Source organism: Bidens hawaiensis, unplaced genomic scaffold (genome assembly GCF_021521415.1).
Source record: "Bidens hawaiensis isolate Kalapana, Puna unplaced genomic scaffold, B.hawaiensis_p1.1 tig00027288_1, whole genome shotgun sequence".
Classification (NCBI taxonomy): domain Eukaryota; kingdom Viridiplantae; phylum Streptophyta; class Magnoliopsida; order Asterales; family Asteraceae; genus Bidens; species Bidens hawaiensis.
Genome location: NW_027505092.1, coordinates 136,823 through 154,416, shown reverse-complemented (window position 1 = coordinate 154,416; position 17,594 = coordinate 136,823). Strand labels below are relative to the sequence as shown.

Below are 17,594 nucleotides of genomic sequence, written 5' to 3'. Positions count from 1 at the left end.
CTTCAGAAAATAATCAATCGTGAATTGTTTGGCTGCCTTTGATTGTGGTCATTTCAATCAATATTAAGCTCAAATACCAACACCTTGCTCGCACAATCCAAGCCACTAACAGTTTATGCAACAGCACAGGTTGACAACCTATAGAAATACTATATACTGCTCATATTACACCTATGTAGCAAGTACTTCCATCGAATATATGTGAACCCACATTAAAATCGGTCATTGATTGAACCATGTACAAATGAAATTTCAAAGAATATAATCAAATTAACATAATACATCGACTAAAGCTTCTAGGAAAGAAGCCCACACAAATCTTGTTCTCTTATTCTTACATCAATTCTGGCAGCAAAATGCCTGGCATCAAAAGTTTCTATCCTTTTCTACAACATTTTTAAGTCAACAAACTCGAACCATAAACATAAACCAATTATCCAATACAAACTCCCTGAGTATGATTATGACAGAATCTGGAAATCTAAAGTAATGAAACTAACATAACTAGCCACATTCGAGATAGGCTTGATCTCTGATTAGCCAATTCGAGATGGCAATTCTCCAAACACAAGGTCAAAGAAACCCTAATTTTATAATAATAATATCCACCCCTATTACAAACAAATGTGAAACTATTAATACTAATCTTCTGCAGTTAATAAAAAAACTGATAAAAACTAACCCACTACTCTAACTCCTACAAATTAGCCTCAATGAAAAGGACCATGTTCGTATCAATACCACCGACCCGAAAAATCGAATTGTCCTCAAGTCGGAAACAAGGGAATTGTAGCGCCAAGCAATAAGCCATTCTATTGTGGGTTGACCGGCTTCCTGCAACCCCTGATGGTCTTGAACTGAATAAAACTGGTGATCACTTTCCCCATCTTTAATGATTGGCAGGAGACCTGTCGGTTGTCTTGGCCCGGATCTCTAACAAAAAAAGTCAATTTATGTTGCTTTAAGGAGGCCTAGGTTTGTATGGGATTTTGGGTGCTTTCCAAATCTACGACACCCTCTCCAGCCTGCAACTTAACACCCTCTCCAGTCTGCACTTGAACACCATTATCGATCTTCAAATGACTACCCCAGACATGCTCAAGTTGATCTTTATCATCATTACTATAAGGGAAATCATTTGGGTCTTCCTCTTTAGCCAGATCAGGTTGTGGGCCATGCTGTTCTTCTTGAGATTCCTTGTCATTCCACAAAACCTTGATCTCTGCAATATCCTCTTTTAGTGCTACCAATTGGGTTGCAATAATTGCTAATTGAGCAATCAGATCAACCGAGTAATTTGGTGATGGTGGAGTCGGAGTAGTTTTGGTGGTTAATTGGGTAGCGATTTGGACAGGGGTAGTGTTGCTACCTTTAGTTTCATTCTTCATGGACTCCATCGATCCCAATTTTACACCAATAGAAGCCAATTGTGTGGCAATTGGATCTACTGGCTTACTCCCACTGTGTTCGCCATAACTACCATAGCCTTCCTCATAATGACTGCTTCTAAAGACTGATTTACCATCTTCTCTTGGATTGCTCCGAGTTTGTACCCTCGTAATTCCCGGCAATGGAACCATTGATAGAATCTGGAAATCTAAAGTAATGAAACTAGCATAACTAGCCACATTCGAGTTAGGCTTGATCTCCGATTAGTCAATTCGAGACGGCAATTCTCCAAACACAAGGTTAAAGAAACCCTAATTTTATAATAATAATATTCACCCCTATTACAAACAAATGTGAAACTATTAATACTAATCTTCTGCAATTAATAAAAAAACTGATAACAACTAACCCACTACTCGAACTCCTACAAATTAGCCTCAACTAAAAGGACCATGTTCGTATCAGATTACAATAATACATATCAAGACTGACTTTCTAGTCACACCATGTTGTAGGCTGCAGCATCTCAAGTTCCAAGCTTGCTTTTTCGGGCCCACGATAAAAAGGGTCTATATTTATAACTGTAAACCCTCAGCAGGTAATGACGCGGGTTTGCAAACGTCACCACAACATAATGGACAGATCTTGTTCAAGTAAATGCAAACTTATTAACATTGGCCCATTTTTGTAGAGAAATCAAGATAACTCTATGGTACAAGCCATTCGAACATTGTTGTTCGGATAATATCATCAGAAGAATGGTGTAGAACTGTGACTTGTTGGCCCCTCAATTTATGAATTTATGTAGGGACGGCAAATTCTGAGTCCTGACACTAACAATAAAAAATACAGGTTTTAGGTCGGCTAATACGACCCCATTTATTCAATAGGTCAACCCAAACATGACATGGTAAAGAAATGGGTTAACCTGTTAACCAGTTTAAGGGTTAATTCTTTATATTATTTTTAGATTTTAGATATAAAAAGTGCTAAAATATAAAAGTTAAATATGTCAAATAAGTGTGTTGGGTTTGAATGGGTAACGGGTCAAAAAACATACATATTAGAAAGGAAAAGAATCTTTTATTCTTTTCTAGTGCGTCTCAAATCAGGTCTAGTGGCAACCACTTTTAGTCCAACTTTATGAATAATCTTATAAATGATTTTGTTGCTAACTACGATCACAAAACAACCATGTCATATTATATTAATAAGATAAATATTCAAATAATATCATTTAAGAGGCTAAATAATATAGATTTTGAGCGACTTTCATCTAACTTGGCCCTTTTAAAGATACCAAATTGACCCATCCACAAGTTAGCGAGTCAAAATAGTCACATGGTCAAGTGTTTGCTATGAAACTCTGGTAAAATCAGAACAGTGATGAAATAAAACATTAACTGAAATGTATATGTGAATTTCCTTAAGCCATTTGTCGACGCATAATCTATGAAACTCGTGATGGCATGGAAGAACTCTAACTTCATCTCCATCCTCATATTCGACAAGACAAATGTAACATCTATATAAACCAAATGTGGCAAATAAAACATTAATATTTCTTCGTTTTTTATTTTAAAAGTTAATCTTTATTAATCTTATAGCAAATTCAGCGTTTTCGTTACAAAATATGTAGCAAATAAGAAGTTAAATCTTTCTTTGTTATCGAAGTTAAAAGTTTTAATTGTGTTGATCTTAAATAAACAGCATTTTTGTTAATAAAAATGTAGGAAACAAAAAAAAAAGTTGATATTTCTTTGTTGTTTTAAGTTAAAAGTTAATCTTTATTGATCTCAAATAACAAATTCAACATTTTTTTTTCTTAAAAAGATGTAGCAAAACAGACAGTTGGGCGTGCTTTCGGTTTTGATTTACACTTGATACGGTATTTGATTTACACTTAGGCGTGCTTTCGGTTTCAGTATTTTTGGGTATGGTTAATCGGTACCAATATAAATATAATTACTGTTTGATTAAAATGTTAGATATATAAGTTTTGCTTACTGGTAATTGAATTGAGTGAATTATAAGATATATATAGGAAGAAGACGAAGAGCTTTGTGTGTTTGGTGCGAAAATTGAAGATGTGGAGCGTAAAATTGGTCAAAAATTCATCGATTATTATGAAATTAAAAGCAAGATGCTTCAGAATGACAAAATAAAATTGATGAATTTAAGCGTAGTTTCGTTGTAAAATTTAAAAGAAAAAACTGATCTAATAAATGCACACACACCAAGTGTTCGGTCAAATGTCAGCAGTAATACTTGAAGCGGATTGCTGCCGTGCATCGATCTGGCTCAATGTCTTAACATAATACATAAAAGATTATAAGAACCTAGCTTATACAAAGTTCAATTTTTATGTTTTAATAATTATGATTCTCCAGTGTCCCATATCGATGGTACTAAATAGCTGGGCACCGGCATCTTTGTTGGAAGATTTGGGAGTGCACTTTCAAACTTGAGCACCTGAATTGCTTGACTGATAGACGGCCTCAGATTACGGTCAGGGTGTGAACACCATAACCCGGCCATCATCAAACACTCGACTTCTTTTGCATTGAATTCATTGTTCAGCGTCTGATCCACACCAGAAAGCAGCTCAGAGTTTCCATGTAAATTCCAAGCCCACTCAATCAACCGAAAGTCTGAGTCTTCGTCAACAAATTGGACTGCCCTTTTTCCGCAAGCTATCTCTAATGCAACCACCCCGAAGCTATACACATCCGACTCTTTGCTGGGTTTCCCTGTTAGTACACATTCAGGAGCCATGTAGCCTAGAGCTCCGGCTACAACAGTTGTTTGTTCAAACAGTTTATGGCTCATGAGTAATCCAAAGTCTCCAAGCTTTGCGTTAAATCCTGAATCAAGCATGATGTTGCTCGCTTGGATATCGCTGTCTCACACATTGTTCACACCCTTCATGGAGATACAGCAATGCTGAGGCTAAATCTTTAGCGATTCTATACCTCACATCCCAATTGAGGATACTTTTTTTGTAGAATAGATGATAATCAAGGCTGCCATTTGGCATAAACTCGTACACCAGAAACAACCTATTGTTATTATCGCACCAACCAATGAGTTTCACCAAGTTTTGATGCCTTAAGCTGCTGATGATCTTCACTTCACTCGTGTACTCTTTCTTTCCTTGTTTAGAACCCTGTGAAATTTGCTTGACAGCTATCATGATATCTTCACGGGATAAGTAGCCCTTATAGACGCCCAAATCTTCCCGCGCCTAACGTATTATCACCAGAGAAGTGGTTGGTAGCCAAGGCGATATCTCTGAAAAGAAATCTTCTAGGTCCTGTTCCTCTCTCATGATCATCATCTATTGGGTCCTGTCTCGAGCTTCCAGATTCAGAGTGACCTTTAAGCAAAAGGAATGGCCATACTTTCTTGATGGTGATTCCTTCTTGGGTCGATGAGGCCTTTCTTTTTTGAAATGATAATGCCCTATCAAGACTGCCTATGACCTCAGACATTGTTGGGCGCTGATTTGGATGACTATGCAAACATCGAACTGCAATACCTGAGAATTCCTACATAGAACTCTTTGAAATGTGATCCCTCAAGCTAGGACTGATAACCTCAGTGAGTTTTCCTTTTCTGATCAGGTCTTGGGCCCATATTGCTAAACCCTCTTCCAGGCTCTCGTCCAAAGCGGGCCTTCCAGACAACACCTCAAGCAATACTACCCCAAAGGCAAAAACATCAGATTTTCTAGTCAGTCTACCTGTGTAGAAATAATTTGGATCCATATACCCAAAGGTGCCTTTGACTGTGGTGCTAACATATGTGCGTGTCTGATTTGTGGGTCCTATTTTAGCCAGTCCGAAGTCTGAAATCTTGGCAGCATAATTCAGATCCAACAAAATGTTAGAGCTTTTCACGTCGCGGTGTATGACTCCTTGTTGTGTGCCAGTACTGGTGTATAGATAGTCCAAACCACGTGCAGCTCCTATGCATATCTTGAGCCATTGAGACCAAGTGAGAACTGTACCTTTCTTATGAAGATGATCATAAAGGGTTCCGTTAGGCATGTACTCATAAACAAGGGCCATCTCTTTCCCCTCGATGCAATAGCCAACCAAAGACACAAGGTTACAATGGCGCAGCCTTGAAAGCATCTCAACTTCAACCCAAAACTCAGGTGCTCCTTGGTTGGACTCCAAATGCAACCTCTTAATGGCGTAGATATCAGTTGGTTCATCGGATATCTTTCCTTTGTACACCTTGCCAAACCCTCCTCGGCCAATGCACCATTTTTTATCAAAGTTATCGGTTGCTGTAATGATTTCAGACATTGATAGGCAGCGACATGATTGCTCCAGTTAAGCTTGTTCACTTTAGCCTTTTACCAAAAGAGCTGTTTTAATTGTCCACAAAGTTCCTTTTTTTCAAACAAAACACCTTATTTTGTTAATATGTTTATACAGATCAGGTTAAAAATCGAATATATCAAACTATGCAGATGAAAAGGCTGCTATAAAGTTGACTTAATATTAATGTTGACTTGGTGAATGCATCATGATGAGACACACCACCGGAGTTCATATTAGCAAAAGTTAAAATATAGATAATTTACCGTGTTTGTAGAATGTAGAATATGAACTGAGAGATCTTCAATGAAACAAAAGTAGTTCCTGGATCTGGGTGCCTCTTAATCTGTTGACTTTTGCATTGTGGGTGAATTACAATTACATTAACTATCCTTCGACTATTATTGGTGTTACCCTTTCATCCCTGCAGTAAAACCAAGTACTCCATGGATTTTCCATTTGCTTTTAATTAGCGATCGCTCCTTCTAATCTTCTCGGTTTTGATCGATGTCTATTACACGTTCTTTCCCCTATTCGAAATACTGGTGTTAAGTTATTTCTCATTATTTTATTGAGATCACGAAATGATTTGCTTTTATTTCCATTATGTTTTTAAGTTACGTATCGAATGAAATTGTTAATGTTTTGGAGATAAACTTCGTTCCCTCTTTCTCGGTTAACGGGTACTAACCCTATCAAGGCAGAGTTGTTTCAATACCTCATCGGAATACAATCAACTCATCACGGCAAACACTCATAATCAAGATCTTCACAAGTCCATCAAGGAGCTCGACCGGGTAATTTCCAAACTGCAGGAAAACCATAGCCGCCATGATGCAAGAAGAAGAGATACTAACAGCTTCAATGGATCTATGGTACAAATTCCTCCAACCTTCTCCACACCATTCTAAACCTGGACACACTGCAGCCGCCGCCTGGTCATCCCTTGCCAGAATTTTTCAAGATAACAAAATCACTCGGGTGATTCACCTTAACAAGCTATCCAGTATCCAACTTGACAACTTTTCCAACGCATCTGCCTATTGTCAAGCCTTGAAAGTCCTCTCCGACCAACTCGCCAAAATCAACACCCACCTTGACAACAACAAATTGGTGATGAAATTGATTGCCGGGCTCAACAAACTGTTTGAATCCTTCACAACCTTGCTCGCACAATCCAAGCCACTAACAACCTTCAATAATAACTACTCATATACTTAATAGTTTATGCAACTGCACGAGTTGACAACCTATAGAAATACTATATGCTGCTCATAAGTCATAAAACACCTATGTAGCAGGTACTTACATCGAATATACACATTAAAATCGGTCATTGATTGCATCATGTACGGTTGAAACTTCAAAGAATATAATCAAATTAACATAATACATCAACTAAAGCTTCTAGGAAAGAAGCCCACACAAATCTTGTTCTCTTATTCTTACAAGAACTCTGGCAGCGAAATGCCTGGCATCAAAAGTTTCTATCCTTTTCTACAACACTTTTAGGTAAACAAACTCGAACCATAAACCAAGTATCCGATACAAACTCCCTGAGTATGATTACAATAATACAGATCAAGACTGACTTTCCAGTCACACCATGTTGTAGGTTGCAGCACCTCAAGTTCCAAGCTTGCTTTTCCGGGCCCACGAAAAAAAGGGTCTTTATAACTGTAAACCCTCAGCAGGCAATGACGCGGTTTTGCAAACATCACCACGACATAATGGGCAAATCCTGTTCAAGTAAATGCAAACTTATTAAGGTTGGCCTATTTTTGTAGAGATGAATCTGGAAATCAAGATAACTCTGACACAAGCCATTCGAACATTGTTGTTCGGATAAATCATCAGAATAGTGGTGTAGAATTTTGACTTGTTGACCCTCAATTTAGGGACATCAAATCTAACACAAACCATAGTTATCAAATGCGATAAGCGCTCGAAAGCGTTGACGGTGCGCCTAGCGCCCAGGCTAGAAGCGCAAAACAAGCGCCCGATTTTAAAAAAAGGGCAGTTAAATAAAAAAAATTAAAACTATGTTGTGTGTTAAAAAATTAAACTATTATTCAAATATCAAAAAGCAAAAGATATTATCTGATAAGTATAAAAAATAAAAATAAAAAAACTTCAAATATTATTTTAGTAGTCCAATAACAAATGGTTTTGGGCGGAATCTGGCCGGAATTTGCAGATTTAGCTGGAATCTTGCCAAAACACACCTCGACCGCCACCAGGCGTTGTACCTACGCTACACCTTGAATTAGCGCCTAGTTCGCTTTTAATAACTATGACGCAAACACGAAAAAACACAGGGTTTGGGTTGGCTAATATGACCCCATTTATTCAACAAGTCGACCCAAAATGACATGGTTAAAAAATAGGTTAGCCGGTTAACCCAGACCCGACTCGTTTAATAAGTGGGTTAACCTGATAACCGGTTTAAGGGTTAATATTTTTATATTATTTTTAGATTTTAGAGATAAAAGGTGCTAAAACTTAAAGTTACATATTTTGATTTTTCCTCAAACCATTCACTTTGAAAACTTAAATTAATTTTCCATTTTAAACTCCATCAACTCTACATTTCCAACAATTTTATTTTATTACTTCTAACTAGCCATTCTCCAAACAATTTTATTTTAAAGGCTGTAATTTATTTATGTGGTCTAGCAAGCACCCAAAATGCATGTGTTAATGCATGGAAAGTAGAGGTGGCAAGATGGGTGTATTGGGTTGAATGAGTAACGCTGTAACGGGTCAAGAAAGATATATATTAGAAAAGGAAAAAGAATCTTCTATTCTTTTCTAGTGCGCCTCAAATCAGGTCGAGTGATGACCACTTTTTGTCCGATTTTATGCATTATACTATCAAAGATTTTGTTGTTAACTATGATCACAAAACAATCATGTCATAATAATAAGATAAATATTTAAATAAAATCATTTAAGAGGTTGTATGCAATAAATATAGATTTGAGCGACTTTCAACTAACGTGGCCCTTTTATAGATACCAAATTGGCCAATCCATAAGTTAGCGAGTCAAAATAGTCGCGTGATTCAAGTGTTTGCTATAAAACTCTTTGAAAATCATAACAGTGATGTTATAAAACGTTTAACAGAAATGTACCTGTGAATTTCCTTAAGCCATTTGTCGATGCATAATCTATGAAACTCGTGATGGCAAGGAAGAACCCTAACTTCATCCCCATCCTCATATTCAACAAGGCAAATGTAACATCTATATAAACCAAATGTGGCAAATAAAACATTAAGATTTCTTTATTTTTATTTTACAAGTTAATCATAAAGAACAGATTCAACATTTTTGTTAGAAAAATGTAGCAAATAAAAAGTTAATCTTTCTTTGCAATTTAAGTTAAACGCGTAGCAAATAAAAAGTTTATTGATCTTAAGGAACAAATTCAGCACTTTCTTTACAAAATATGTAGCAAATAAAAAGTTGAATATTTCTTTGTTTTCAAAAAAAATTAAAGTTAAAAGTTTTAATTGTGTTTATCTTAAATAACAAATTCAACATTTTTGTTAAGAAAAATGTAGGAAACAAAAAAAAAGTTAAATCTTTCTTTATTTTAAGTTAAAATTAATCTTTATTGATCTTAAATAACTAATTCAGCATTTCCATTAAAAAATGTAGCAAAAAAAGGCTAATCTTTGTTGAACTTAAATAACAGATTCAATACTTTTGTTAGAGAAAAGGTAGCAGACATAAAGAAAAACAAATGCATACTGTGCCTCTTCTTCGTTTAAATGCTTTGATAACTTGCGGTAAAGTTTAACAGGAAGTGCTTCCACAACATCAGTTGGAGCAGGAACCGATCCAATTGAAGACAATGTGTATCGGGATGAAGAAATTACAGATTGCTGGTGAATTTCCTCCAAAACCTAATTTAAATAAGTACACAAAGTTTAACTCATAATAAAGTACTTAAACAGTAAAAAAAATAAAGTTATATTATTAAAACATGGCATTACCTCAGAGAGAGCTTCAGCTAATAGAACAATTCTTGATATGCTACCTCTAGCACTATTTGGGTCTTGATTATTGAGACGACATATGCAATGACCCGTTCGATGCTGACCCGATAATATACAAGATCTCTCATGACCTGATAGATTCTCAAAGCGACTTCCCATCCTCTGCAATGCATGTACCTACAAAAGGTAAAACTTATCAACATGCTTGATTTGCACTATGCTACTGATTGTTGTGGCATCTTGTCCTTGGCTTGTGAAGGGAATGAGGTAGGGTAGCCAAAGCCCCCAACAAAGGGATAGGGCCCTCTAAGACTACTCTCCTGGATGATAAAACTACCCAAGGGTTCAAAGTGAATAAATCATTATTGAGATGCCCTCTAAGACTACTCTCCTGGATGATAAAACTACCCGAGGGTTCAAAGTGAATAAATCATTATTGAGATAATAACTAGGATTAACTTAAAAGGCAACCGGGACCAGAGCATGTCATGAAAGAAGCACACTAGGTGGGCATACTTTGACCGTGTCTCCGGGGAATAGTTGTAACTTGTAAATAGATGACTTCTTTGTTGTTGAAATGAAGGACTAAATTGCTTGGAAACATAATGATCAAGGAATAACTTATGAGTATTTTCTATAATTGATAAACTTATAAATACAAATATGGTAAATGCCATAACAACCACTATGCGAATACTTTCTTATTTTTCATGAAAGAGTCGCTCAGCTCGTAAAAAATAAACGAAGTCTCTAAACTAATTTCTTGTATATTAATGTCTCCAAACCTGCCTAAAGTAAACATAATTATGTATTGCTTTTCTAAATAAGACTTGCTAAACTCTCAAACTGGTCATAATTTGATAAAGTGGCATTCAACATTTTTGTAACAAAGGAAAAATTATAACATCTTTGAGTGTTTAAAAGTTAACAAGTCATTATTATTATAAAATAAAATTAAATTAAAAAAAAAACAGTTTCAAAAGCACGAGCATTTTAGACAGTTTAGAGAACTTTAATATACAAAAGTTTCTTTAGTGACTTTTTCATGTATTTTTTACAGGCTGAGTGACTTTAATAAATAATCAAAATTAGGTCAAGGAACTTTTTCATGAAAAAGAAAAGAAGAAAATATGTTGGTCTTTTATTATCAACTCATATGAATCTTGTATACTTCTACAACATATACAAAAGTTTTTTTCATCAATTTATCCATTTTCGTCTTTAATACTAAATATTTATCAAATTATCACAACTTCAATGAACAAAAGGTCCCAATTATCCAAACACTATATCCTGCCGCACTTTTTATTCCAAGTGATTATCATGTTATAATTATTCAATCTCACCATTGACCATATCAATTAAACAGAATCTCATAAAAGGCTTGTTATAAGTATAACAATATAACTTATAAAGTAATATGTGTACCTGTGATCTTATCCTTCTTCTTCTTTCAAGAAAGTTTGCCCTATGTTCCAAAAGATTAGGATATCTCGTTTCTCTAGCACCAACATAATCAACTTCCAAATCACGATTCTCATACAAAGAATTAGCCACAGTAGATGAAGAATAACTAGATGAACTTGCGGATATCATCACATTTTCATTAGACAAGCGTGATGCCGTTTCACCAGCTAATTCAGATAATGTTGGTCTATTAAGAACTCTATCACGAAGCCTTCCGACACTTAAAGTTCTACTAAACCTAACGTTTTGTTCAATAGGCTCCATTCGCCTATTAGATTCCATTCCATAGTTATTATTCCCATCCCGATCCAATTCATGGATGGAACTTAATTCACTATTATCAGAACCGGAACCGGAATTGGAGTCATCATCATGTGGTCCAGGAGATGATGGCATGAAACACGAAGGAAAAATCTCACAACCTTGACGAGTTTTACTTTTATTATCATCATTCGATATTACAGAACTTGCAGAAGATTCCACATACGCCCTTGATGAATGTGAGCTTAGATTACCAGAAAAGAAACTAAAATGAGAAAGAAACCGACTTGAAGTGTTGCGAGAAGAACCACTCCCCGTCCTTGATACACTACCACTCAGACTCGATTCACCCCATTCACCAAAATGTGGTTCAGATGGTACGTGAGCCCGTTTATCAGCCTGCTTCGTTTTCACATTTTTATTTCGGTGTAATCTACCTTTTGACTTCGATAAACTCATGTAAGAATGATTATCTATGATACCATTTTCTTTGGGCTGATGATTAGATACCTGAGAAGATTAAATATTATCTTCTGTAATCAAACCCATAAAAGAACCACCCAACAGGCATTTATATGAACCGAACGTTCATGAACTTTTCAGCAGGTAGTTCATGTATGTTCGCTTATTTAAAAAACGAACAAACATGAACAAATTTTTCTGTTCATTTGATTAAACGAGCGAACATGAACACGCGTTTTGTTAGTTCGTTTATGTTTGTTAACACCCAATTATGTTCCTTCGTTTATGGCCATTAAATTTTGTTAACAAGCAAACATGAACACGCGTTTTGTTAGTTCGTTTATGTTTGTGAACACCCAATTTTGTTCCTTCGTTTATGGTCATTAAATTCCTTTAACTTTGTGTTCGTTTACGTTCGTGAAGTGTTCTTTTAGGTTTTAAAGTGAAGTGTTCTTTTAGGTTTTAAACGAACGAACGTTAATGAACAAACGTGAACAAAAACAATTTGTTCGATTATATGTCTGTGTTCGTGTTCGGTTAAAGTTAAACAAACGAACACGTTCCTGTTTGTTCGGTTCATTTACAGGCGTAGAACTAGACAATAACATTCAATTGTCAAGCATTATTAATTTCTTCACAAAAGAGGCACCATTAAGCAGCAAAAACCCTAACTTTTAACCAGCAATCAACAAATTAAACAAGCTTATAACAAATTAGGGTTTGAATTAGGTAAAAAGAAAAGCAATAACCTGTTGGTCATCGATGTCCACGTCGTCATCATCAATGTCACCGGTAGACGGCGGTCGAATACACGACGGATGAAACACATTTGTCGAAAAGCTCCGCCGCGCCGATTCAGGTTCAATCGATTTACTGCTGCTCGATCCCATCTTTGCAATTGATTAAGCCTCAAGTTAATAATTCATAATATTATTAGATGCGTACAATATAATAAGGTTTAAAGGATAGATGACATCAGATCCAGATATATAATTTATAAAGCATTAATATTAATGTTGGGGGTTTGGCGGAGATAGGGCGGTAAACCACCGTGGGATGACGGAATGAATGGGTTCAAAATGCAGATTGTGGCATGAGAAGTGTTACGACTGTGGGGCTTTACGTCATTTTACACAATCCACTTGTTTTGTTTTTTTATTTTTATTTAATAAAGGTGCTTGTTTGTTTAGTTCGATATAAATGGCAAATAAATTATTATTTGTTTTTAAAATATGCTATACATATTTCAAAGCATTTTAATGTATATGATTAATGAATATTCATTGGTATTAATTATTTTCATATGATTTCGTTGCATGAGTTGGAAAATATTTTGAAAGTAATCTAAGTATTATAATAAAGTAAAATAATTGAGACATAAAGTAAAATAATTGGGACATATGAAATTGGAAGATTTATTCTTAGCCAAAATTTCCTACCAAAACTATTATTCTATTTTTAATGAAACTTATTTATGTTAGTGTAATTAAAACACATCAATCAGTCATTTAATCAAATAACTAATTACCTAAATTATAGATATTAAAATATACGGATATTTATGTCAATATAATAAAAATATTTATATCTTTAATGAAATCATATCTACCTTTTTTTATTAAATCAATTTACACATACTTTTCAGTGTAAAAGATAAATGTGGTAAAAATTAATGAACGGTATATATATAAGAAGACAAAAACAAGAAGAAATTATGAACGAATAACAATTTTATTCTCACGTATTTATTCAATCTTGATGGATCCATGGAGTTCTCATCCATCTCTTTCAAATTTGTAATACAAAAGTGTGTTTTAGTAATGCTAATTTATATATGATGTTCTCTTTTTATATATTATCTTTTGTTAGAATTCGTTATTCCATTAAAAAATATAATTACAACTTATAAAATCACTATGTTCATCTTTTTCATGATTATGAAGAAATTGTGTGAGAATTTACCACATATTTGTATGAATATTCTATTATAAAATATAATTTGAACTTAAACTATTTAATTTGATAAAATATAGGTTTTTTTTTAATTTAATCATTTAATTTCTATAGTTTAATTGTATTTCTTTAAGCTTCCCGTGCATCACAGGATATATAGTGGCGGATCTAGACCAAGATCTCAGAGGTAGCGTTTAATTTTTTTTTATTGTATTTCATACATTGTAAAAAAAATTATCGTATTCGATACAATAACCGAAACTTTTTTACTGTATTTCATACAATACTTTTTTTCCTGAACTTGGTGCTGAGCCGATATCATCATTTTCTTGGAATTTTTGTTTAAAAAGATTGCTAATAAGACTCTGTTGTTTCATTTTCTAAATTCCCTAATTTTAGAAGGGATACAATTTAAACCACAAATCCATAATCAATTCCTATTTACACATAATTCCTAAATCCTTAATCAAATACAATTTCCAATTTACAATATCCAACAAACCATAATCAATCATTAAATTGCTACCAATAGGGTGGTGGTCCATTGACAAAGACAAAGCCTCTAAAACACCTGAGTTTAGGAACGGGTGTTTGGGGTTAAAGTTAAGGGTGTGCAAAAAACCAAAAAAACCAAAAATTCCAAATCGAAAATATCGAACCGAAACAAAAACCATCAGTTTGGTTTTATGTTTCTGTAAAAACCAAACTTGTGGATCGGTTTTGGTTTTGCATGTAGTAAAAGCTGAAAAACCGAACTGAATTTCTAGATTTTTATTTTTTTTGTTTTTTATTCTAAATATTTTATAAGAAGTTAATAAATATGTAACTTATATAATTTTTGACAAATGTATAATAGTCAATTAGTTAATTACTAACCAAATTGTTTTATACATGAATTAATTATTTTCGGCCAAATTTTTTTCGCCCTAAAATTTTCAAGCTTAAATGGTAAAAATCAAAAAAACTGAAACTGAACCGAAACGAAACCGAATGGTTTCAAAAATCCAAAACCAGAGTTTTGGTTTTTGGTTCAGTTTTAGCCCAAAATCGCAGCGAACTACACCACGCACACCCCTAATTCAAGTCCCATAGACAACAAAAATTAAATGAAGTTCAACGTTCAAAAAAAAAATCATTCATTTCCCATAAACAATTCCAAATTAACAATTTATATAAACAAATAAAAAATTACAACTTTAAATAGAAGTAGTGTAACATTTCGGATTTTTTTCGTATTTGTATTCGTATTCGTTTACTCGATTCGGGAATGTAATTCGAATCTTCCGTGTTAATAAAATCATGCATTTATTAGTATTTGATCTTGTTTAACTTAGTTTATATTCTCATTACTTTTAAACTCGTTAAACCTCCTATAAACCCTTAAAATGCTTAAAATGGCTAAAAATGTGTTTATAGAAGTTTAGGGACTAAAAATGACAAGTTTGGAAATTTTGTAGAAATCCACCAGTCGCGTATCGCGACGGGGCTCCTACTCGTTGGTTGCGTATCGCGACCGACACCCAGATCAGCTAATATTATTTTGGTTTTCGTTTAATGCTAAATTCTTCCTGGTCCGACCCATATCATGAAAATTAAGCCCTAAGTTATGTCCTCTGCTATTATAACATGTCTCAGTTCATTTGTTGTTGTTAAGGCCAAAATATTTAGGCTAATTGACTCAATTTCACCATCAATTACTTATTTAGTTTCTTATTCGAGTTACTTACAAGTGATTTATAACTCTTAATATTTAAACAAAACCTATCATTAAACCCTAGAAACTGCAGAAACTCAGCCTTCTCCTCTGTACTTCACGAAATTCATCTTTTCTGTTGTCGGTTTCTTCAAGATTAATTAAGTTCTTCAAGCTGCCGTTGACTTTCAAGTTTCAAGACCCTTTGACCTCGATTATCTCTTAGTTCAACATTGTTTGGGTAAGTTGTCATCTGTGTTTTTATGTGTTTTCATTCACTTAACAAAATCCCTCAATCAATTTCAGTGATTGAAGGAGTATCGGTGATTAATTTGTTTCTGACCAGTTTAAGGGCATAACTGTCAAATCTTTTGAATATTCGATTACTATATCTTCTGTTCAAAACAAGCTTTTGGGCTAGAAGACTTTTTTGTTTATCATAAAATTTTGAGTGTACTGGTCAGAACCCAACTCCCGACTCGAAGTTCAGATTCTAAACAGTACCAGCTCGCTTAAATATTAAAAGTTTCATATCTTGAGTTTTACATGTCCGCTTAACATGACTCCAATTGCATTATTTTCATTATTGTCTCCAAGTTTCAGGTCCATTTGTGTCGGCTCAATAAGCATGTTAAAGTTCAAGTTTCTTATTTTCATTCTTATTATCATTAAACTCGCCTAATTAATAAGATGAGTACTTACTTCCCTTTTTCTACTATTTTTAAACAGACTTCATGCATACCTATTCTTACTTTTCATATTACATATTATATACAACTAGAAAACTATGATTATTGTGTTGTTGATTAATTAAATGCTTATTTGCTATTTGCTTAATTGCTTATATGTTTATTCTAGCATTCGGAGAGGTCCTTCATATCATATTCTAGCATAATCATTAATACTGCCATAGTAGCCAAAGCCCGTGTTCGTGAGGCAATGGTAAACTGACACCAATTATTTGCTCGTTGTTTAATTGTTGATACTCACAATATTGATTTACTTATTTCTTATATTATATTTAGTGTCAAAATCTAGTGATTACTTACTCAACCTTATGTTGACAAATATATTATATTTTGTATGCATATTGCATGTTACCATATGGGTTGAAGTGAAGGTGAAGAGCACTTAGTACGGTCTTTAGGCTATTTAAATAAAAAGACAAGTTGTTTGGATATTTTAGTTATTTGTTTTTAGATTTATTTGTAATTTCTTTAATTACTGTTTACTTGATTCGAATTTAATAAAATAAATAGATATTGTCACTAATATTGTTATGTTAGTGCATATGAGCTGTGAGCAATCAGTTTGCGCATCGGCCTTACCGCCTTAGGTTGGGGTGTGACAAATAGAAGAATACCTAATTTGAACAAGTATAATTCAAACCGTGGAAGAGAGACCAAAGGAGCACCAATCGTCAGCTACTCGGCTGCGGCATGGAGGTCCGACGATCGTAGGAGGGCATCAGGGGGTCACAGCGGCGTGGAGTGGAAGTAGCGGCCAAATGAAACTTTGTTTTATGGAATGTTGATGTCCGGCCTAAACAGAGCATCTAAGCGTTAGGAAACAACAAACAGTGGTTTTATTTGGTTTGGGTTTAAATTTGGTTGTCTTTAATTTGTTTCGACTTTTAATTTGATTGGGCTATAAACAAACATGGGTAACATTATATTTTTTCATAGGTAGCAAAATACGAAAACCGACCAAAACAAATGAAAATTCACACTACTGGCAAAAAGTTGAGCGGTAGCTTCTAAACCAAGCCCACCCCTGAGGACATAATCTATGGAATAAAAAAATAAAGATATATCTAATAACACTAATTATAGGAAAAATATATATACAACCACTAGCTTGGTCTAGTGTCGAAGGTGTGTGACTTACAACCAAATGGTTGTAGATTCTAGTCTCACTTAAGATATGAGGTAAAATAGGTGAAAAAAATTAGTTGTTCAAAAAAAAGTTGGAAAAATATATATTGAGGTTGATTATGAAGTATTTTTTCAAGTGTTACTAACCGTATTTTTCTCCATAC

General features: G+C 34.3%; 1 protein-coding gene across 2 annotated transcripts; it reads right to left on the bottom strand.

Moving 5' to 3' along the window:
* Nucleotides 1-358: 358 nt before the first annotated feature.
* On the bottom strand, nucleotides 359-11,355 carry LOC143610630 (uncharacterized). Of its 2 annotated transcripts, XR_013149627.1 has the most exons (6): nucleotides 11,149-11,355; nucleotides 9,718-9,897; nucleotides 9,473-9,627; nucleotides 8,852-8,962; nucleotides 7,240-7,458; nucleotides 359-410 (listed from the first exon to the last, which is right to left on the bottom strand). XR_013149627.1 is itself a non-coding variant. In XM_077085057.1 (5 exons), the coding sequence occupies exons 1-5, from the start codon at nucleotides 11,314-11,316 to the stop codon at nucleotides 7,389-7,391; spliced, it is 684 nt and encodes a 227-aa protein (XP_076941172.1). In that variant the 5' UTR covers nucleotides 11,317-11,355; the 3' UTR covers nucleotides 7,098-7,388. The 2 variants fall into 2 exon arrangements, 1 of the variants encoding a protein (XP_076941172.1); XM_077085057.1 differs by lacking the exon at nucleotides 359-410 and having other exon boundaries at nucleotides 7,098-7,458.
* Nucleotides 11,356-17,594: the final 6,239 nt, after the last annotated feature.